General features: G+C 49.7%; 1 protein-coding gene across 1 annotated transcript; it reads right to left on the reverse strand.

Moving 5' to 3' along the window:
• Window positions 1-1,949: 1,949 nt before the first annotated feature.
• KIZ (kizuna centrosomal protein) lies at window positions 1,950-22,595 on the reverse strand (the record flags this gene model as incomplete). Its single annotated transcript, XM_079298262.1, has 12 exons — window positions 1,950-2,164; window positions 3,257-3,300; window positions 8,996-9,095; window positions 11,511-11,646; window positions 12,218-12,350; window positions 13,359-13,481; window positions 13,829-13,939; window positions 16,859-17,018; window positions 17,567-17,825; window positions 20,124-20,216; window positions 21,714-21,864; window positions 22,579-22,595. The coding sequence occupies 12 exons, from the start codon at window positions 22,593-22,595 to the stop codon at window positions 2,061-2,063; spliced, it is 1,431 nt and encodes a 476-aa protein (XP_079154388.1). The 3' UTR covers window positions 1,950-2,060.
• Window positions 22,596-22,761: the final 166 nt, after the last annotated feature.

Genomic DNA, 22,761 nt, shown 5'->3' on the forward strand with positions numbered 1-22,761 from the left:
TGCCCAACAAGTCAATAATTAACAGAGCCATTTATGATTTATTTCAGCGCTGCCCGAGCTGAAAATGCTCCGTGTATTCCTGAAATCCAGCACAATTCCGACACCTTTATGCTCAGAAATCCAGAGCTGGCAACTTCCAGGACGGATCAGTGATTTCCAAGTGAGTACGTGACCCCACACGCTCAGGGGAAAGCTCTGCTCGTATTTTTGACCTGTTTGGGTGTGAGTTTTGGTGTTACAGCTACAGGACACAAGGAATTTGGGTGTTTTTGCCGCGTTAGGAATGTACACACAGTCGCCAACTGGATTCACTGCATCCTTAAAACTCGGTGCTTCCAGGGGAAGGGATGCCCTAATTAGTTCTCTGCCCCAAAGTATGCAAAGATCTCCCGTTAAAGACCATCCCGACTTGAGGTAATTTTGAATTCCCCCGCATTTGGCAACAAGAGGAGCGATTCCAATATATTTCCAAGGGGAAATGTGATTCCTGAGAGGAGCAACAAGGCAAAGAGCCCCCGTCCCCCTCGCTCTGCCCGCGGCATAAGCAAACACCGTTAATTTGTGGCGCCGAAATGGAATTAAACGGTTTGGGAATTAAAGGGGATTAACACGAGGTGGGTTTTGCTCGGCCGTGGTGCTGTTGCTGCAGGGCTGAGGACAGGGGAGTCATTAATAAAATTAACAAAATCTCAGCGCTGCTTGCCGAGTCAACGCCGCCGGTTTGGGGAGCGCAGGGGGACCTTGGTAGCCGGCTAATTCTCTGTAGAACAAATTAACCCAATGTTGCGTCTCTCGTTATTCTTATCCTCACTTGGCTGTTGATAAGCCGGTTTCTGTTGCCGTTCCTCTCAAATAAAATCTGTGACTTGAATAAATTTTCCCCTGCAACTTTGTAGTGGCGCCACACCTGTGGTATCAGCCGAAGATTGTCCTTTATCTGTTCCCTATTGTAGCGCTGCTCCTCCCGGAATTTTGTAGGGAGCACAGCAGCTTAGCACGAACATTGGATGTTAAAGCCCTGACTAAAGTCTGGTTTTAGTCACAGAATCACTGGGTTGGAAGAGACCATCAAGATCATCGAGTCCTCAACTAAACATGACACTCAGTGCTACATCAGTCTTTTCTAAAACACACCCAGGCAGACAATCCCAGTAGTTTATCACTCTTTCCATAAAGAACTTTCTCCTAATATCCAGCCTACAGTTCCCTTGGCACAGCTTAATTCCGTGCCCTCTTGTTCAGGTGCTGCAGTCCTTTAAGCTGGCTGTACCAATGGCTCCTGCTCAATTCCAAACCTTCTGCAAGTCCCTCCATGCTGCTGAGCTCTCAGCCTACTCGTTCCCCTTTATTCAAATGAATGCTGTTCCCATTTCTAGCTGGGTTTTGAGGGATGGGGTGCTGCTTCCTGCTTTTGAACTTGTCATCATTTATGAACGGCTTTCACATGTCCCCTGGTTTCTCCATCCCAAAGAAAATCTCATGTTTAATGAACTTAATTTTAGATAAAAGGAATGAAAAGCAGAAAATTAAAAATGCATGAAGCTCCTGGTGTCATCCAATTACTGTGATGTCCAGGCAGCAACACCAGCACGGATTTCACAAAGCAGGGAAAAGCAGGAAAAGCACTGGAGCTCGCCACATGTAAATGCAGCTCTGTTCCAAAACGTGCTGAATTACAAATGGACATTTTATGCATTTATTCTTCTTGATCTGTTGCAGAAGAAGATAAAGATCAAACATGCCAGCCCTCCCCAGCAGTGCCTGTCTGCATACCCACAATGCTTGTCTGCTTCTTCCCAATCCCCATCTAGTGCTGCATTCCCAATATTGGGATGCCACAAGCCTCGGGAGGGGACTGTCACAGGGCAGGGTTTTTGTCAGAGCAGGAAAACCCTGCAGGTCAGAGACAGCACACAGACAACGCACGGGACCAATCATGTTTATTTGGTATTTACATTTTCTTTGCCAATAAAGTGACGAGCAGTGCTTCAGCCCCGGCACGCTCACTGTGTGAAAGGAAATGCAGCTTCTCTTCCCTCCCCAAAGCCAGGGGGAGAATCTCAGTCATAGAAGTCATCAAAGTCATCTGAATCCGTGCCTTGGGCCCGTGGGCGCAGGGCAGCCTCCAGCTCGGAGCTGCTCTCATCAGATTCACCCCAGAATGCTGCAGTGAGGAGGCAGAAAGCAGAGGGGTGAGACCTTCTCATGGCTGTGCTGTGTGTCCCAGCCATGAGCACAGGACAGCTCCCCCAGGGCCGGGAGCCCCAGCCCCAGGTGTGCGTGTGCTGGACAGCAGCCTCATTCAGCTCCCACTCCATTGTGCCACAAGGTAGCCAGGCAGAACATTGCCACTCCAAGCAATTTACTTGACCAGCTGCTGCCTGAATTGCAGCTTTGTCTCTTCTCTTGCCCTTTCTCCCCACTACTTGACCCTGCGGTGAAGTCACCAGCGCGCCATGACATCACGGAGTTGGCACAAAAACAACAACGATGTCACAAGTGAAAAAATCACCACTTTGAGATCAGATCAGATCAGATCCAGGCAGGCCTGATCTCAGTGGAACACATGGCTTTAACCTTAGGCTCTGGGAACCAGAAAACCCTTTCACTGACAGCAGAATCCCACAGCACCTGGGAGATTTCTGGAGACCTGAATCCTTTTGACTCGTGGATAGGACAGAGTGGGAAACGTGGCATGTGAAGTCAGGGCCACAGTGGCTGACAGAGCTGTGCTCTCTGTTCCCACCCATTCCAGAGGCTGCTGGCTGTGCAGAGGCAGCAGGGATGAGGCCCAGGGCTCAGCCAGGGGCAGAGGGAGGAGGAAGGCTGTCACACTCAGCTGCAGCTCGTGTTTGAGGCACTTTGGAGCCTCTGACAGCACCAGCTCCATGAACACCTTATCTACAAATGCAGCAGCTTCATCTTTCATCCTCCATCCCCGACCCCCTGGGCTGCAGGGCTGTGCTTTGCTGGGAACATCAGAGCCAGCCCCACACTGAGACAGGAAAGGGGCCAGGGATGCCAGAGCCTTTCAAGTGCCACCAAAGCAGCTTCCCTTGATGGCATCTGTGCCTCATTCAACACCACACTGCTCAAACCGGGCACTCTGCACTGCCAGCACCCAGAACTGGCTCCAGGCACACAGATCCTGGCTGCCAGCACTGCCCTACTTTATACAGGTAATAATATTGCTCTGGCAGGGCTTCTACAGTACTAAAAAACACTAATATTCAGTAGTGTGACAATTGCCTCTTACCTTTGGACTTTGTGGCAGCTACCGTTTCCTTCCGCACTTCAGTCCTGTAAAACATTTCAAACAATCAGCACATCTCCAATTAAAAACACTTCAAGTAACTTTTTAATAAATATTGTCAAATGGTTTAAAAAGCCATTTCATATTTTTCCCCCCAAACTTCTTCACCTAAAAGGTGACGAAATTCATGTGCAGGAGGGACACTGTTCCAGCTGTTCCTGGAGTCATTCCCCAGTAAAAGCACTGATTTACACCACCCCCAGTGCTGCTCCCTGCATTTCCTCAGGCCAGCACTGTCCCCAGCCCCATGGCAATGTGCAATCTCCACTGCCTTTGATCTACCTTGATGTGTGTGCAGCCCGAGCCTGCTCTGCTAAATGGCTGCTCTTGTGTCTGGAGCATCACAGGCCCTTTTGAATCTCTCCAACAAGCTGGAATCATTTTGATCTTTTGTGTGCAGCGTGTGCATTGTGCTGGGGCTGGGGAAAAACACGGGGGAGAATTAACTGTTCCAGCAGCCGTCCTGCAAGGAGCTCCAAAAATAAAGCTTCAACTGATTTTAATAAGGAAGATCAAATAGGAGATATTTGGGACATTGCTGGGCCAACCACTGAAATGTAAGTCAATGTCAAGGTGCAGTTGGAAGCTGTGGCCTCAGTCACAACAGGACTCTCTGAAATGCCTGTGATTTGCTGCTCTTCGTTTAAAAACGTGGCAGCCAATACTGACAGAAGTGCTTAAAGTGGGGAGCTGCAAATATTCCACTATTGTGGAGGTGTTTGTGAGGGAGACAAAAAAAAAGCAGGGATGAGTCCTTGCCTGTGTTACCCTCAGTATTCAGGCAGAATTTGGGATTGCAGCTGGAAAGGCACATGTCAAGTTTCACACATTGCAGCTGCCAGTGGTGCAGCCACTCTTCCTTTTAACCCAGAGAAAGCTCCCACTGTTTAAATCCTGTTTCCTCTCCAAAGGCTCCTGCTTTGTGGACAGAAATTCCCAGAACATTAAACACAGCCCAGGTTCCACCAAGGTGCTGAACCAAGGCAGAAGTGCCAGTACCAAATGACAGCTCTAGCAGAGCTGACAGTGATGCAACTCATTATGACCTTATTCTGAAAAAACCTTAAACTGTTCAGAGGTTTATCCAACATTCCTTTAGTGCCATCCCACTGCCTTTCCCTTTTATTCCAAGCAATCTCCACACTGCCTCAGACTCTCACTTCTCCTTCAAAGGCCTTCACAGGATACCTAGGGAGAATTTGAAGCTGGAGCCTCTGGGCTGATGCTGCTGAACACCCTGAGCTCCTGCTCCCTTTGGCCAGATCTCCTGGCCCTCAGCACTTCCCAGGAGCTGCTCCAAGCATCCCAGCCTCAGCCAATACAAATAAATGTGTGCTCAAGAGCTGCGCTGTTGTCCCCGGGGTGTGGAGCAGGAAACCACTTGTTGCTGAGCTGCATCTGGAGAGGTTCCTCCTGTGGATGCTGGCACAGGAACCATTTCAAGTAGCTGAGGAGAAGATCAGGGAGCAGCAGCCACCACTTCCCACAGCCACATCCTGGCCTGCTGTTGGGTTCCTGGGATTTTCAGTTAGCTTCTCACCAAAGCCATTTGACAACCGAGTTTTGGTCAGTTCTCTCCGTGGCGCTTTGGCTCCAGCGCTGAGGATCACCAGGATCTCCAGGTCTTCCAAATCCAGCTGAAGGATCCGTGGAGAAAGGAATATCAGGAGACCTTCCCACTGCCACCTCAGCTTCCCACGAAGAGAAAGGTCAAAGCAGGCAGGAGTTCTAGCGAGCAGCACGCGTTCCTGGGGCTTCACTCCCAAATCCCAGAGAAGGGAGATGGGGACAGGCTGAGCACAGGGAACACAGATCCAGGACAGAGCCAGGCCAGAGGAGGAAGGGCAGCTCCCCCAGGCCAAAGCTGGGAAATGCAGCGGGGATGAATGCCGGGCTGGGGAGCGCAGCAGCAGCAGCAGCAGCAGCAGCAGCTCAGCTCGGCACACAATGGGCACAGACCTCCAGCGAGCCATTTTCGGGCTGTAAATGGAGCCAGGCCGGGTCCTAATCCCCCGCCGTGACCCTCCGATACCCATTTACACACTCGCTTCTTCCTGAAAATAATTCCAAAGTGACAAAGAGAAAACCCAAACCGGTTTCACTTCAAAGAGCCTTTTCATCTCTCCGTTGCTCTGATGAAACGGGCTTTTTGTACTGGAGATGCTGCGATGGGAAGGAAGGAAAAAAGCTCCAAGAAAATATTTTTTTCCTCTGTAAAGAGAATTAAGAGGAAAATGCCAGCGCAGCAAGAGTCAAGTTAAGCAAGGGGGATTGCTGGAAAACAGCAGAAAATGGTTACTGTGGCCTGAAGGTCTTCTTGCTAAAGCACCTGTTGAACTTCTACATTTTAGTGTCAAGTATAAAAGACACCCAAAAAATCTGGGAAATCCTAAACGCCAAGGGATTTTCCCAGCCTGGAGAACCAAGTACCTCCAGTACACATTCTACACAGTGTCACATAGGCAGTATAAACTCAAAAGTCCATTCATCATGCTGGAGCTGGGGTAATAACACTGAATTTCAGTAATTACACTGCGAGTAGGACGACCCTTATTTTAGGATACAAAGATTTCTGTCGAGCTGCATCTCAGACCGGTCTCTGTTTGGATTCACCACGCTGGAGAATAAAAAGCCCCACTGACACAAAGATGCATCACAGCGCTGCGAGGAAGCTGTGCAGGAGAGCAGGGGCAGTGCCAAAAAATCCACTGTTCCCTCTGTGCTCGGCCGGCAGATGTTGGTGCCTCTCCCCACAAACCTGGCAGGGCAACAGCTCTGCTTCTGCAACAGCTGGGGGTGCAGGCAGAGGAAACAAAGCTCACACAAACAGCTGGAGCAGCAGAGAACCCTGCTGGGATTTTCAGACAGCCTCCTACAGAAGACTGGGAGTACATCGGGGGGATGAAGCCATCGGATCCCGCCTTGTTTCTGGGTGCACCTCCCAGGAATCCAGCAGGAATCCAAGGGAAATGCGTTTGTGCACGTCCCAGAGCTCTGGGATGTCTCCTCCGAGCACAGCAGAGTTTTGGGTGCGGGGCTGCCTGGGGAAGGGGGGAGCAGGGGCTGCGCAGAGCCCGAGTGCCCCCCGATGGCCAAAGCACACGGGCCCAGGGACGATTAAGAGATGAATTCGACTCTGCCAACTTCTATTTGCATGTCACTGCAGCTGCGTCGGGCAACGGGGCTGAAAACCAGCCTTCAGAGACCCCCCCCAGAGTCCTTCCAGCAGATTAATTAAAGTTTAAAATACTTTACACCGTGTCGGTGTCCTGACAAATCCAAAGCGGGCTTTGGCTCTCAGCTGATAACGCACCTTTAATCTCCAGCTTATTTGGGAAGGAGACAGCGCCGACGAGCCAAAGGAAAATGAGAGGGCTGCATCCGAAATGGGGAATTCCCAGAAAGCGAGTGACCTCCACTGGCTGCATCCATCGCTACAGCCCCCCGGAATGCCACACACGGCGCTGCCCACCCGCCTGCGCTCGCCGCCAGCCTCAGCCCTGACTTCTGATACCTTCTCCCCCCCCAAGCGCCCTCTCGCCGCTGCAGCACCCTGACCCCCACCCAAAGGTGCGGGTCCCCCGCGTGGAAACGTTCCCCAGGGGAAGGAAAGGAGGCAGGGAAAAGCGGTTTTCTGGCTGGAGGTGGAGCGGGCGGCGTTTGCGGGAGAAGAGGAAGCTCTGGCATGCACCGGCGAACAAAAGGGAACAAGTGGTCTTTACTCGGAGAGCAGCTTCCTATTAAGACTCACTCCGTCGTACATTATGCCTTTCATCCCCACTCAACCACAAAATGATTTTGCTGTAGGAAATACAATGGCAGAAAAAGATTTACATTGAAAGAATCTTTAATAATAAACTGTTGCAGATCTGCCTACTTCCCCATGATTTATAATACAATAAACATCGGATTCTATTAAGTCTCATGCACTGAAGACACGCACTGAAAACCCGAGTATGAAAGCCCTCAATTCTTCCCTTCTCCAGGCCCATAATAGTGAAACGAGCATGGATAAATGTGCTAAGAGTATCTCTTTGCATCTTTTATAGCTTGTGTGTATCAATCTGTAAAGCTTATTAAGAAAGTCATTGCTATGCAAAGCAGCACCCAATCTCTTTCTCTCGCTTTTCAACAGCGCGCAGTGTTTAGCCAATAGGGCCGGGCCCCGGCCCCTCATTCCGCATTCATAACATGCAACATTTGCACAATGTGTATCTCAAAGGCTGCTGAATAGAAAGCCTTAATACTCATGTAAACAACTGCAAACCAATTACTTAATGAATCAGGCCCACACATAATGAGGTGCCAGACAAAGAGCTATAAATGCATTTTTGCGCCCGAGCCTCCGCTTTAAAGTAAAATCCCTCAGCTGTAGTTTGGGCTTAACTGGCACATGATAATTATTGTCTGGGGGACATCAGAGGAGCCACGGTTTTTATTCCGGTCCGGCGGGGTCCGCGCCGAGGTCACTCATCAGCTCAGTGACAAAACGCGGCAAAGGAGAATTTATAAAGTGCCACGGCCGAGCTCGCAGGGATGTTTATTCTCAAGTAGTGGGTTTGAGACCACTTGTGAAAGCAATAAAGCCCGAGGAGTGGCTGCTGGAGCAGAGCTGCAAACAGCTCTGCCTCTTCCTCCTCCCTGCGCCCAGCACTGCTCCCAAACCCCGCACAGAAACTCACCTTACACTGCCCTGCTGCACAGAAACTCACCTTACCCTGCCCTGCTGCTCCTAAACCCCGCACAGAAACTCACCTTACCCTGCCCTGCTGCACAGAAACTCACCTTACACTGCCCTGCTGCTCCCAAACCCCGCACAGAAACTCACCCTACACTGCCCTGCTGCACAGAAACTCACCTTACCCTGCCCTGCTGCTCCTAAACCCCACTCAGAAACTCACCTTACCCTGCCCTGCTGCTCCTAAACCCCACTCAGAAACTCACCTTACACTGCCCTGCTGCACAGAAACTCACCTTACACTGCCCTGCTGCTCCCAAACCCTGCACAGAAACTCACCTTACACTGCCCTGCTGCACAGAAACTCACCTTACCCTGCCCTGCTGCTCCTAAACCCCGCACAGAAACTCACTCTTACACTGCCCTGCTGCTCCCAAACCTTGCCATGTCTCCCATCTTTTACACAAACTCACTCTTACACTGCCTTACAGCTTTATTACCATGCAGCATCATTGCATATCCCTGCACAAACAAGAGGGCTGGAATTATAGACCAGAGGGAGTTATTTGAAATCTATTACCAGACAAAACTGGAGAAAAAGAAAATAAAAAGGGAAAAAATGTACAGCATCTAACTGAGGCAGAAGTGGCTGAAGGCAGAACTGGCCAGCAGTGCAGTAGCAATGGGGTGTAGCTTTTAAATACAAGATAGTTGATTTTAACTGACATGTTTTATTTAGTCACAGTGATCCTGTAAGTAAGTTCTCAGGGTCCTACCCTGCTCTTTCTGCTGTGCCAGGCTTCAGGGAAGGGCTAAAATGTAACATTTCAATAACTCATCTCTAGGAACACCACTGTTCCTAGCACAAAGCAGGATAATCATTGGCTGATCATTCTCAAAGTGCTTGATTATAGATTATTACCCTTTGGTCCAAGCACCAAAACAGCTCAGGGGAGCTCCAGGCTTTTTGTGTGGGGGTTCCATTCCCAGGGGTGCAGCCTTACCTGGAGGAGGGAGGAGTGCTTCCATCTGACACAGGGCTGCTTTCCCAATGCCTGCCCAGGCTGGCACTTCCTCCAGGACTGTGCTGGGCACCATCCCCATCTGTGCAGCAAAAACAGGGGCTGTGAACTTCCCCATTTACTTCAAGCAGGAAGGTTATTTTTTGTTCTCCTTCCTGTTAAACGTGGTTTATCTTGGAATGTCACAGGTACATCTGTGTTTTCAACCCTTCTCTTGAATTAGATATAAATAAATCCTATAGAAATCGAATTAAACACATATATTGAGATTTTTATGACTCAAACAGCCAAACACCCAACTATTTGAAAACCTTTTATCCCCACTTTCCTTTCTTCCCTTTCCCTCTGCTCTGTGGATCTCATTTCCATTCTGTAAAGATTGATTTAAAAAAAAAAAAAAAAAAAAGAAGAAGCAAATGGATTCATTCACTGGAGTCAGACAATTGCTCATCTTTGTATTCGTTTCCAAAGCACAAATCCCACTTTAAAAGGCTGCTTTGCATATATATATTTTAGATATATATGTTTTTATCTATGGCACTGAAACTGTAACCAAGCCCTGCTGTCACCAGTGTCCCAACCCAGGACAATTCAGTATTTTTGTCCACATTGGATTCTCACTTCCCAACTGGCTGTGCACATTCCCAGTCCCTTCTGCACTTGGATTGCAGCAGGAAAAAGGAGTGAGACTTATGAAATGCCTTGCTTGGTGCACTCCAAGCTGAACTTTGGAATCCTCACTGGCAAGGACACCAGGAAAAGTGGTTTTTGGCTCACTAAAGGTGGTCTAAAAAGGAAAGCACAGCCCAGCTTCATGTTCCTGTATAATACATAAAGAAGGGCCAATAATTTTTTTCCTAAGAGGGCCTTTCCTCCTTATTCCTACAGGAGATTGTAGACCTGGAGAGCAGCTGGGGGTGATGTTCCAGCTGTTGTAAAGCAGAGCCCAAGGAGTGGAGCAGTTACACCATTTTTATTCAAATCCCTGACAGCCTTAATGCCTGCTCAAATCAAAGACAAGTGAAGGGGAGAGAGAGAGAATCTGGTTTTGTTAAAGATTTAACAAACCTGCCCCTTCAATAAAATCAGCAATTTCCTACTCATAAGTGAGACTCTTAAACAGTCATCCAGCAAAACAAGAAATAATGGGTTTTATCCTTCTTAATCTCACATTATTCTCCTACCTCAGGAAGAGCTGAACAATTTCTTTTACAGTCTTCTGATAAAAAACAAAGCATCCCTGGAGGAGCTGAGAAGGAGCCACACTCTGCCCCTGTATCCTCACATCACCTGGTACCACAGGAGGATGCTGTGGGCCAGCCTCCCCTGAGCTCTGGGCATAAGGAACCAGCCCAATTCTGGAATATTCATAGATACTCAAGCAAATGAATGTTTTGGTTTGCTCCTGGCTCATTGCAAACATGGAACATGACTACAGGAATTCAGGGGGTGCTGTGCTCCCAGCTTTGCTCTTGGCTCTGTCAGTGACCTTTGCTGGTGCTGGGTTTGCCCCCTCTGTGCTGCCAGGGTGTGATTGTATAACCCTGTTGGCCCCCAGGTTAACCCACAGCCACCCTTCCACCTGGAATGGGAATTTTTGCCACCACACTTTCCTGCCTGCTCTCATCTTCACTCCAGCCTGTGACTTCTGGATGTGAAGATGCTGTAATGAAACCATTTCAAAGCAGCTGCCATCAGATCCCTTTGCTTGCTTTCAAGCCCTACTCCCTTTAATTTCCCACTTTTGTTATCTCTTGTTTATTGATCTAAACTATCCATTACTGCTCTTAAAAGCAGCACCCACTGGGAACTTGCCACCCTGGCTCTCTGTAGCTTCCTCACAGAAGGACAAGCCAAGCAAATGTCCCAAGGAATTGAAGACCTGATGGACTGCCAGACCCACAGCAGGAAATCAGCTGAAATCAAAGCCTGCTTGCCTCTGCACATAAGAGTGCATGGATTTTGGAGCCTGGAGCAGCCTGTTTGCATTTGCTGTGCAAAGAGCACAGCAGCCTAATTGCCTGCTGCTGCCAGACCCTGATGGAAAGGGTGCTCCAGGAGCAGAACCATCACTGGAATAATGTGTTCCCTCCTTGTGTGAAGGAATGAGATGGGCTCTCCCCAAACACCAGCACACCCTGAGCTGGGAAAAGGTCCCACATAAACCCTTTTCTTTTTGGCAATTCCTTCTGTGGCCTGGCTTTGTCATGGGAGGCAGAAAATGCATCCTAAATGGGAGATGCTTTGTAAACGTGCACACAGAACTGACTGATCCATTTTTTAGTAGCCACAGGGTTTGGCTTTTCCTCTCCTGCAGAAAAACCCACTCAGCTTGGGAAGTATCCAAACTCACAAGCAATACCAAGGTGTTTAGGAGAATCCCCCCAAATCCATCACAAATGTACTGCCAGCAGCCATGGGACTGTTCCCTGGGGGTTTGGACAGAGCATGGAGCAGAGCAGGAGCTCTGGAGTGTCCAGAGCTGGAACCCCCTTACCTGTTTCTTTCTGTGCCAGCTCCCCCTGCTTCCCTTCCCCACTGTTGGTTGGCATCAATGGCAGGCTGAGAGAGGATTCACCACTCTGGACAGGTGGAGCATGCCCAGGCTCTCCTGGCAGGGGCTCTCTCAGCACCTGAGCATTCAAAACACAAACAGCCACAGCTCCATTATCCTCCCCTCCAGCTTTCCAACGTGCATTCAGGCTAATCTAACTCTGGGGTAATCTGCTTTTAGGGTGTTTCTGTCAGATGTTCTACTGCCTGACTTCCAGACTGTTCATTTGGGGACAGAAATATGGACATGAGTCTGTAAAATCTGCTCTGTGTTCAGCCCTAACTCTGACTGTTCAGTAAAACAATGGTTTAACAGCACAGTAAGAGGCTGAGGCACTCACAGCCTATGGGATGCCATTTCTGTTGATTTGTTTAAATAGTTGGCTATAACCTTCTGCATTAATTTAGAAAAACCATGAGCGTGCCACCATTTATAAAATGCTCTGTGTGTTCAGCACCAAACCTCACTCTGCTTTAAAAAACAGTCAAAATACAAAATTCATTACAAAAAGTCACAGAGCAGGACAAAGATGGAAACCTCGTGATGTTTTGCACCAGATCAAAGGGGTGAGCATGAAAGGTGGGGACCTCAAAAAGTCCCTTTTGCTGTGGGATGAAGCACTGGACATATTTCCCTGTGTGAGTGCCCACCTGGCCATGCTGCCCCTCCTCTCCAGCCAGCAGCTGCTCAAACATCTCTGCCACCCCCTCGGGGAGCCGAACGCGGTGCTGCTTCAGGAACAAGCCGTGGTGGCTCAGCAGAGTCCTCAGCGCCTCCCTGTCCCTGAGGAACAAAGCACAGCCCTCGGTGGGACACCACACCCAGCCGGGCTGGGAAAACCACACCCATATGGGCCCGAATTCCCACTTTTAAACATGGAAAATGGAAGGAGCCGCTTGTGAGTTTTGCGAATGTGGGGAAGACCATCATCATCACCATTCTCATCATCATCATCATGCCTGCCCTGCCCTGAGGCTCAGGATCTCAACACACAAGGCTGGTCTCAGCATCATCTCTGGGGCACCCAAGCTTCTCCTTTGCTCAGAAAGAATAAAAAGGAAAAAGAAGGGGAAAAAAAAAAAACCAAACAAGGTGCCTTTTAATGCAGAAAATCTCACTCCTGCAATCCTTTTGTTTGCCAAAGCTGTTTGTTTTTCCTGTTGCTCCAGTGAAGTTTCAGAGGAGTGAATTCCAATTAACTCCAGGAGTGTTTGTCCCTAAGAAACCATTCAGGAGACACAAGGAGCTGCTGGTGCCCGCAGGCGTATCAGCCTCAGGAGAGGCAGGTACTGCAGAGAGACCCTTCTGCAGAGCTCACAAGTGCCCAGATCCTGCCAGCACTTGAGCACTGCGACGGGGAGGGAGGTCTAGACACCAGCTAAGCAAGACAGAATGGAAATTGTTTTCACTCCTAGGTTAAAGAGACCTGAGGAAAAAAAAAAAAAAAAAGTAATTCTCACTTGTCCTTGTGGCATATGCACGGAGAAAAAAAGCCCATTTTCAATAACTGCACTTTGTTGTTTTAAAAGGCCACGTGCATCTTCTGTCTCCCACAGAATAATTTCCTTCTCAAAATTGCATTTTCCTTCCTTACTTTCACATCCTGGGAATGGCTGGCTGAGAAGTGTCTGGAGTTCCTGCAATTCCCTGAGCTGGGGGATGAGCTAGGGAGACCCCAGGGCTGCACTGTGGAGCAGGAGGCACCACTGGGGACTGGAAGGGAAATAAAGGGAAAAGCCACCAGGCTCCATCCCAGGGGCAGAGCCAAGGGTGTTGCTGGTGCCCCTGTACCTGCTGTGCTCCTCTGGGAGGCTCCTGCTCCTTGGGGACACAGCCTGCTGGAGCTGCTGGATCACCACGGCTTCCATCACCTCCAGATCACCCTGAGCCAGCCTGCCAGCTCCAGCACCGGCACTGCAACAGAGCAGGGGGACAAGAACTGTGAGCACAGCCCATCCCAGCACAGCCAGAGGGACAAACTAACATCCACGGTGCTCAGTGCACGTGTGGGACAGGACAGGGAGGCCACACTCAGCATTTGGCCCGTTTGGGGCCCCTCTTCCTCACTCCAAGGAATCCTCCCATCATCCAGTGCCTGCAAGAGTCTCAGTTCCCAATAATTCCCAGTTCTGTACCCAGGGGACTGGAGGATGAGGAGGGATAGTGAGGGCTCTGTTGCCACGGGTTTTGGCAATCTGGGGATTCCCTTTGCTCTCTTGCTGCATTCACGGTGTTTTTGTCACCCTGCTGCTCTCACTCACCCGGGCAGCTCCGAGGGCTGGCCCTGGTACAGTGCCCGGTGCTGGGGGCTCATCCTCTCCACCAGGTCCTGCAGCAGCTGCAGCGTGTGGCAGAGCTCTGAGAGCTCATTCCTGCGGAGGGACAGAGGGACAGACAGTGACTGATGTGTGACAGAGCTCCCTGCTCACCCTGCAGCCCCATTCCACGGGAAAACAAACAGCCTCCCTGGAGCTTTCCACAGCAAACGCAGGAACCACCTTCCCGAGCTCTGTAGGAAAAAGGTGGGGGAAAAGCAGCACATGAGCAAACAATCCATCCCAAAACCAGCTCGGGCTGTGCCATCGCATGGAAATCATAGGATTTCCCCGTGCCGAGCGTTTAATTCCTTCACCTCCACAAACCAAACAAATCTGGTGACCACCTACAGGTACCGGGACAGCCCTGGGACCTCAGAGGGGTTTTGATGAGGCTGCACCTCTATAATGATGCAAATGAGGACTTAACCACTGAAACAATGCAGCGGGCTAATCCCGGGACAGAGGTGTAAATGGCTATTCAGGTCCCGGGCTGCCTCTTTGTGGGGCTCCCAGCCCAGGTCCCGGCCGGAATGAGCACCGCAGCTGGGCCAAAAGAGAGTTTTCTTTCTTTCTTTGCCCCGCATGCAGGGGCTGACATGTTTCCACAGTTAACCCTGGCTTATTCTGCCTCCAGGGAGAAGCTCCGTGCACAAAACCCCGCAGCATTCGCCTAAAAAAAAAAAAAGCTGTGCTTTCCCTCCGAGTGTTGGGCAACAGTGAACAATTAAGTGGGGGCTGCTGTGTCTTTAGTCGAGTTTCCTAGACATTTAATAAGCAAAACAATGCCAGGGAGATCACATAGGCAGTTAAACAGTGCTTTCTCTTTTCCCCCAGCCTTACAAACCCTGTATTCCAGCGGCCGGCTCGTTTCCCATTGTTTTCCTCCCGCTGGGTGGTCCTTCCAGGGTGCCACTCGAGAGGGATACAATAATAAAAAGGGAAGGGGAAGGAAGGGACACCAACATAAAGAAAAACAAAATGTATGACAATCTGCAGCAGGCTACGGATCAGAGGTCAGCAAACAAGAGGTCCTTCTCTTTTACAGGTTGCTTCCTGGAAACAGTCTGATTAAGCTGACAGCTTGAATTATGTGTTACATTTTGTAATGCACAATCCATCTGTGCTAAGTCCCCCTCAATGCAGCTGAAGCAGCACAGGCATAAGCTCTGCCTTTTTCCACCCCCTCAGCTCAGGCCTTAAAATAGTCATCATCTTTCTCCACACTAATTCTCAGAGACCCTCTCCCCCCGCCTCCCACCCCCCGGGTTTAAGCCCTGAAAGAAAGGGCTGGGTGCTGCAGGGAATGGTAAGAGGACACGGAGCCTTTCCCCTCGGATCAGCTGCTGACAGGAAACCCATCCCGGGCTGTTCCCGCGGGGCTGGGTGTGAGAAGGCAGGAACACCCACCTCACTGCCCAACAATCAGCAGCTCTGATAACCGAGGCAGCAAAGCTGCAGCGCCCTATGGGACCTGCAGCGAGATGCAAACCTGCTCGAGCACCTTCCCCAACAACATCTCCCTTCCTCGGCTGCCAACTCTTCACCACCGGGAAAAAACCCAAAGCTCCTTAAAAAAACAGGGGCTGGCATCTCTGCAGTAAGACAGGAGAGGCATTTGATCCTAAGATGAAAACTTGTGGCTTCCTGGCACGCAACAAGGACTGCTTTTGCCTCTGGAGTCAGCCATGGTCTCTGCTCCTTTCAGCAGCATCCCTTGTGCTCATTTCAGATAATTCACCAAAAGTGCAAGAACAGTGCTTGCTTCTGATGCCACACTGACACTGCTGCAGTGGGAGAGTCCAAGCTGCAGAGATTTCAACTTAAGGCAACAAACACACAGAATTTGGCCAATTTCAGCACATTTCTTCAGCCAGCACAGGAATTTCACAAGGGAAAGCCACGGGGGCTGGAAGGACATCACATGTTGTGAATCCGTGGTGTGCCAGCCCATTCCCACACTGTAACGTGTACAATTGAAATTCGTGCACTAATCACTTGCAAAATATTTTTGGCCAATTAATTTTGCAAGGTGCTGCATCCCTTGAAATCCCACCAGGTTGTGAGCACAACAAGGGAAGCGCCGCTCCTCCACTCCCGCCGCTGGATCTGCCTTTTCATTTGCAGGTAAAACAAATTAAAACCTGTACATTTTCCTGCAGCAGCAAGCAGTGGTGATCTCACTTCCACGGCCTTGAGAAGCAGAGGCATTCAGCTTGGCACAACGGGAGGAGAGCTCTGTGCCCCGGGGACAATGCAGGCGCTCAAACCTTGTGCATAATTTCCCCGGAGCACCGACAGGCGCGCACAGCGAGGGGAGGGAACACAAGGTTAAACTGCGGCGCTGGGCTCTGACTCCTCTCGCAGAGACAGGCACTCGGGCTCTGCTGTGATTAACAGGTGGGATACAAAGGGAGGACTGCGGGGGAAAGCTATTTACATGCAAATCAGATGATGTTTCCATAGCGAGCAACAGCCCGATGCAAATGGGAAGGGATGAAGTTACGCAAGTGTCTGGCGGTGGTTTCTGCTCAGGTGTCAACAGCCAAACCAGCACTGACCACGGAGTGCCCAGGAAGAGACATTCACACATCTACACAATGCAAACGAGATGGGAGAACCCTCCGGGGAGCATCCCCCGTGGGCACAGCCCTGCCGGGACAGGGATGCACTTCCCTGTCTCACGAGGGCGTTGCGGGGCTGAAAATCCCGCCGGGATGGATTTACACCACTGCCCTCGTCCTCTCTTACTCTATTTCCACAAATGCTCAAACAGCTCAACCCCTGGAGGTTTTAGCAAGAAAAGCTGGAACAAGGTTTGTGTATATTTAAAGAACATCATCATTTCAGCAACATTTAGCCAGCTCTGGCCCCAGCGAGGTGCCCAAAGCCCTACACGGCCAGCACGGCAAAAGGACAGGGGAGATTTGGACAGTTTGGTGACTTTTCATTCCAGCTGACCCAGGGAGGTGGTACCTGTGTGGTGCTGGGCTGTCCAAGGGCTCCAGAGCCCGGGCATCCCTGCCCTGCTCCTGCTGTGTGTTGGGAATGCTCGGCCTCCTCTCCTCCTCCTCCTCCTCAGCAGGGACCAGGAGCTCGGCACTGCTGCCCTGCCTGCTCAGGCCAGGCTTTGCCCCTGTAAAAACGATAAAAAATAATGAATCAGAGATAAAAACTGCAATTATCCTTCTCAAAACATTAGCAGGAGCACGGAGTAGATCAGTGTAGGAACTGAAACCAGGTTTACCTGCACTGTTCACCCCGTGTAAGGGAGCATCCATCCATCCATCCATCCATCCATCCATCATCCATCCATCCATCCATCATCCATCCATCCATCCATCCATCATCCATCCATCCATCCATCCATCCATCCATCCATCCATCATCCATCCATCCATCCCTCCCTCTGCTCCTCCTGTCTGTGGGCTTCCCTGTCCTTCCACGCTCCTCTCACAAGGGGGAGTCCAGGGAGGCTGCAGCCTTTGGGGTTTGGGACAGACACCAGTTCCTGAACAGATCAGCTCTGGGGGAATCTCTCAGCTATCCTGCACCAGCTCTGGGGGACAAGGGAATCAGCCTGACCCACAGGTGACTCCTCTGGTGAAGCAGCTTCAAGGGAGTAAGAGCCACCACACTCCAAGCCATGGCAGAGGCAGACAGGGACACATCCCAGTGCCATACCTGGAACATGTCCCAGCCTCAGGGGGGCTGCTGTGGCACCAGAGGCTGAGCTGAGCTGCTCAGAGCCTTCCTCACTGGCAGCCAGGTCCCTGAGTCCCTTCTCTCTGTCTCCAGCAGCACTGGCAGACTCAGTGCAGAGTCCTTTAGGGGATGGGGGCTCCTGCTGTGATGCCAAAGCTCCAGTGGCTGAGGGGGCTGGGGTGGGGCAGCCCAGCTCTCCTGGCACAGCTCTACTGCTGCCAGTTCCAGCCTGCAGCACCTGAAACACACAGTGGGACAGGGCTGAAGGAGACAAACACATGGAGCTCTCCAGGGCTGGGCTCTGAAAAGCCTCACAGAATCCAAGACTTTGCTGTGGTGTTAATGCTGCACAGCCCAGGCACACATTCCCAGTGTGAAATGAGGGCCCAGGCCTGCAGTAAAGCTCCAGGAGCCAAAGCACTCAGTGGTAGAAGCTGCTGCACCCCCAGCCCACCCAAAAAGGGACCCACACACACCAAGGACTCAAACCCATCTAAATGGTGACAGGGAAACCTTTGGGGTTAGGATCCTGCACAGCTTTGGAGACCCTGGATCAAAGCACCACATTTTGAGCTGCTCAGAGGGACCACAGGATTCCATCTGTGAATCACTCAGCAGATCCAGCTTCCCTGGAGTCACAGAAAATCAGTTTCACTGCCTCAAAATCCCAGCAGCACCTCTCCCCTCTCTTTCACTGCCTGACCTCTTCCTCCCACACCAAGTCAGCTGCCAAGCCCAGCTGAAAGCAAACAAAGGCACCTTGTCTGCTCTGTGACCAAGGTGCCTTAAAAAAGCTCAAATTCCACATTAGAAGGAGCAGAACAAAAAGCCATGAAGTCATTTGAAGCAGCAGCTATAGGTTTGCCACTCAGATTAAGTTCACAGCTTATTCCATCACCACTGCTCTCAGGTTCCTCCTAATTACTTCTGGGGTGTGGGATTTGGTGCTTTCAAATGCCTCCTGCCAGGCTCTGGCAGCTCCTGGATGCCATGTTCCAAAACATGGATTTCAAACAGGCACAGATCCCTATCAATTTCCTTTCCCCAGGAACAGACTCTGCCACCCCCAGGTGTTCCTGGGAGATTCTGGCATTCCCAAAATCTTCTGAAGGAGGGAGATGAGGAGAAGGATGAAGAGGATAAAGGAATCCACAACCCACTCCATTATCATACACAAATTGACATTTTTGGGTACACACCACGATGGTGCCCAAAACCCACCCACAGCTCTTCAACCCCTAAATCACAGCACAAGCCTTTGATGCTCTGGTTCTGAATTTTCTAGTACCAACTTTTCCATCATCTGGAAATCCCACCTCCTGCACTGCCTGCCCTCATTGGACAGCTCACAATCCAAAATGAACTCACCTTTCCCCACACCACCTCCCAATTCAAAGCACAGTTTGCACCTGCCACAGGCCTGCCTATATAGGTCAAGGCTGCTAGGCTTCACTGCTTTGTGTATTACAGTTTAAAGAATGCTCTAAATTCAAGGTTTTTAACTTTTTAATCTGTGGGCAAAACTTCCTATAAACTCAGATTAACGACTGCTAATGCACTGAAGAAAGGAAACCAAAAACCTTCCCCCTACTATAAAAACAAAATAGTGTGGCCTCTGTTTCTTTTCTGATAAGAGTCTTAAACACCAAACATTTAACTGCATAATAACATTCCCTGGCAGCCAGCAGCCTGCTTAGCAGATACATAAAGCAGGTAAAAGGGGAAAAAGTTAATTTCTTGGCTGAATGATTCCATCGGTAGCTATAGGGCAAACTAGAAAGTCTTTCAGTAAAGTAGCAGTTGATTCTTCTATCAATCTGCAGCACACACACTCTCTTCCAAGGAATGCATTAAATATGAAAATCATATCCCGTTATCATCTGTTCCCAGCTTTCAGCCCAGTGAGCTTTCCTTAATGAATGCTGCAGCCTCGGGGGCTGCTGGCAATAATGGAGGGAGCCCCGCCCTGCCTGGCTGAGGGGCTCCCACACAGTCACAAGTGACTACTCTTGCCAGCACGCTCCAAGTTATTACAAGATGCTTTTTTAGACATTTCATCTGAAAGAGCTTTGCTGCTTTTAGTGGAGAAAACAGCTCTGGTCTTGAACTGGATCATTTATATGGAGATAGGAGGAGGGATTAGGAGCCTGCATTACTGCAGATATATGGCAGTAGATATTTAAGTATTCCTTGTCAGTCTTTTTGTCTGTTCCTTAGATATGCAATCTCCTTCTGCTCCCTGTGAGGAAAGGTCAAAACCCACGAAATTATGAAGGCAGCGCACGGCTCCTGGCTGCAGCTCTGCAAATATCCCTCATTAGGAACCTTTCCATCTCCACACCACCAGCACAGGAGCCACAAAGCCAACAACAGGAGCGCACAAACAGCCACAGCTTTTGAAATTCTGGCTCTCTGGGTGGAAAGATTGCACTTTTTACCAGGGTGGTTCCCCTTCTGAAGGGCTCTAGGCACAATTCCACGGGGCAATCCCCACGGCAAGGCAGAGCACAGGGATAAAGCCCATTTCCCCCATTACCTGCTCACTGCATCCTTCCTCCTTGTCACCTCCTGCTGACAAGCTGCCCTCTCCAAGGGATAACAGGCTGGTAATTTCCCTCCTGTACCATTCCTAAAAGGGAACAAATCCGTCACACAAAACCCCTCCCCAAGCAGAGACACCACTTTGCAAATTGTGCACCTTTAAATGCAAAGCCCCCTCAGCCTTTGGAACCCATATTTAAAAGCAGGAATCTCATTTGTTCCTTGTTTTTCTGCTCCCCTGCCCAAGCTGGGCACATTTATTCACCCTCCACAGAACAGCAGTAACTTGTTGAATCGTATTCCCTGCATCCCAACAATACCTGTAACACCAAATTATTGCTGCTGCCTCCAGTGATTTGGGAGCTCCACAGTGTGTTTTTCATGCCCCCTCTCTACAACTGGCTGGGCTCTTGTGAGGAACAATCCCTGGCAGATGTTGCAGGGCAGAAAAATCTCCATGCTGGCAATGAATCCTGCACACAACCCAGCTCATCCTTTGCTCCAGCAGCTCCCAGGTAGGAGCGTGGAATTTCAGGGAACAAAGCCTCACCCCTCACCTGAGGAGTCAAGATGCTCAAAAGAGACTCAGATGGAACTTCTGGGTTTTGCTGGAAGCTGAAGGGAATTTATTTATGCTCCTAAAAATTACTGGCCAAGCACAGGGAGTGAAAGTGCATCTTTCAGAAACAAAAGGGAGTTTTGTGAGCTACAGCCACGTAATAAATGTGCACAGAGTTGTGATAAAGCACTCCTAAAGGGCATTCTCTATGGAAAAAAAAAAGGAGAGGAAACAGCAATAATTTCTTTCTGTGTACTCCCATGATAGATTAAATGATTGCATGCTCCATAACTCTCCTGCTTTCCATAACTAACACGGAGGAGATGTCATTTGTTCAGCAGCTCTGAAAAGTAACTGTAACTTGGCAAAGATAAAATGGATTGCACAGGAACATCAAAATGGAAGGACTGAGCAGCACAACCTGTGGAATTGGCACTGGGACTGGCAGCCCTGACACTGCACCAGGGCTGCTGAGGAGGAAAATCCCTTTAAAACAGCAGGGGAAAGCTGGCATGGCAGCAGAGCCCCTCCTGCTCTGCTGCAAGCAACAAGTGAAAATCAGGGGCAGGGAATGACACAGCCCAGGGACAGGCTCTGCATCCTGGGCTCCTGCACTGCAGCCAGGAAAAGATGTTCTGGGAATGTCACCACACCCAACAGGCACTACCTGGGCTGCTGCTGCAGGAGTAAACACTTCTGAGGAGTGCCACTGCTCTTAGAAAGCAGGGCTGAGCTCACTTCCTTCTTTGTGCTCCCCAAAAACCCTGGCATAAGCAGGCACTGCAAGCCCATTTTTAAAAATCTGCATTTTGTGACATCCCAAACTGTACCTCAGGCAACAGCATGGCAACATCCCAATAATGATCATGTGATTCAGGAACCTGAGTTTTTTCTTACAGCCTCTGTTGAATCTGGGGCTATTCCACCACCTGAAATTCAGCCCCTGATGGAGCATCTCCAGCACATACCAGGAGATTCCTGCATCCCAACAGCAAGCCCCCGTGCCCAAGGCTTAGAGAAAGTTACTTCCATCTCCAGGATGCTGTGCCAGCCCGTGGTGTCCATGTGAGCCTGGAGCTGCAGGAGCTGCTGGCGCAGCGCCCGGTTCCTGCGCAGGGCGCGCTGCTGCCGCTGCCGCACGGCCTCCAGCTGCAGCTGCAGCTGCCTCTGCCTGGCTCTGCAGGGCAAACAACAGCCACTGAGAGGTGTGACACACACAGCCAAAGCACCCAGCACAGCCTCTGCCTCACACACACACAGCAGAGCTCAGGGGGAGATGCTACACACCCCGCCGAGGAGACTCGCTCTTCTGCGCACCCGCGTTTTATATGGCAACATCACCAGCCTCAGATATATAGAAACATCACCCACCTCAAATATATAGAAACATCACTCACCTCAAATATATAGGAACATCACCCGCCTCAAATATATAGGAACATCACTCACCTCAAATATATAGAAACATCACCCACCTCAAATATATAGAAACATCACTCACCTCAAATATATAGAAACATCACTCACCTCAAATATATAGGAACATCACTCACCTCAAATATATAGAAACATCACTCACCTCAAATATATAGAAACATCACTCACCTCAAATATATAGGAACATCACTCACCTCAAATATATAGAAATATCACCCACCTCAAATATATAGAAACATCACCCGCCTCAAATATATAGAAACATCAGCCACCTCAAATATATAGAAACATCACTCACCTCAGATATATAGAAATATCACCCACCTCCAATATATAGAAACATCAGCCACCTCAAATATATAGAAATATCACCCACCTCAAATATGTAGAAACATCACTCACCTCAAATATATAGAAACATCACCCGCCTCAAATATATAGAAATATCACTCACCTCAAATATAGAAACATCAGCCACCTCAAATATATAGAAACATCAGCCACCTCAAATATATAGAAATATCACCCAGCACCCAGCACTCAGTCCCTGGAGTTTAGAACTCCTTAGAGGAAATATGGATGACACTTCTCAGTCCTCTCTGGTTGTTGGGACTTCTGAGTTTATTTTTTTTTTTTT

This window comes from Erithacus rubecula (genome assembly GCF_903797595.1).
Source record: "Erithacus rubecula genome assembly, chromosome: 2".
Lineage (NCBI taxonomy): Eukaryota > Metazoa > Chordata > Aves > Passeriformes > Muscicapidae > Erithacus > Erithacus rubecula.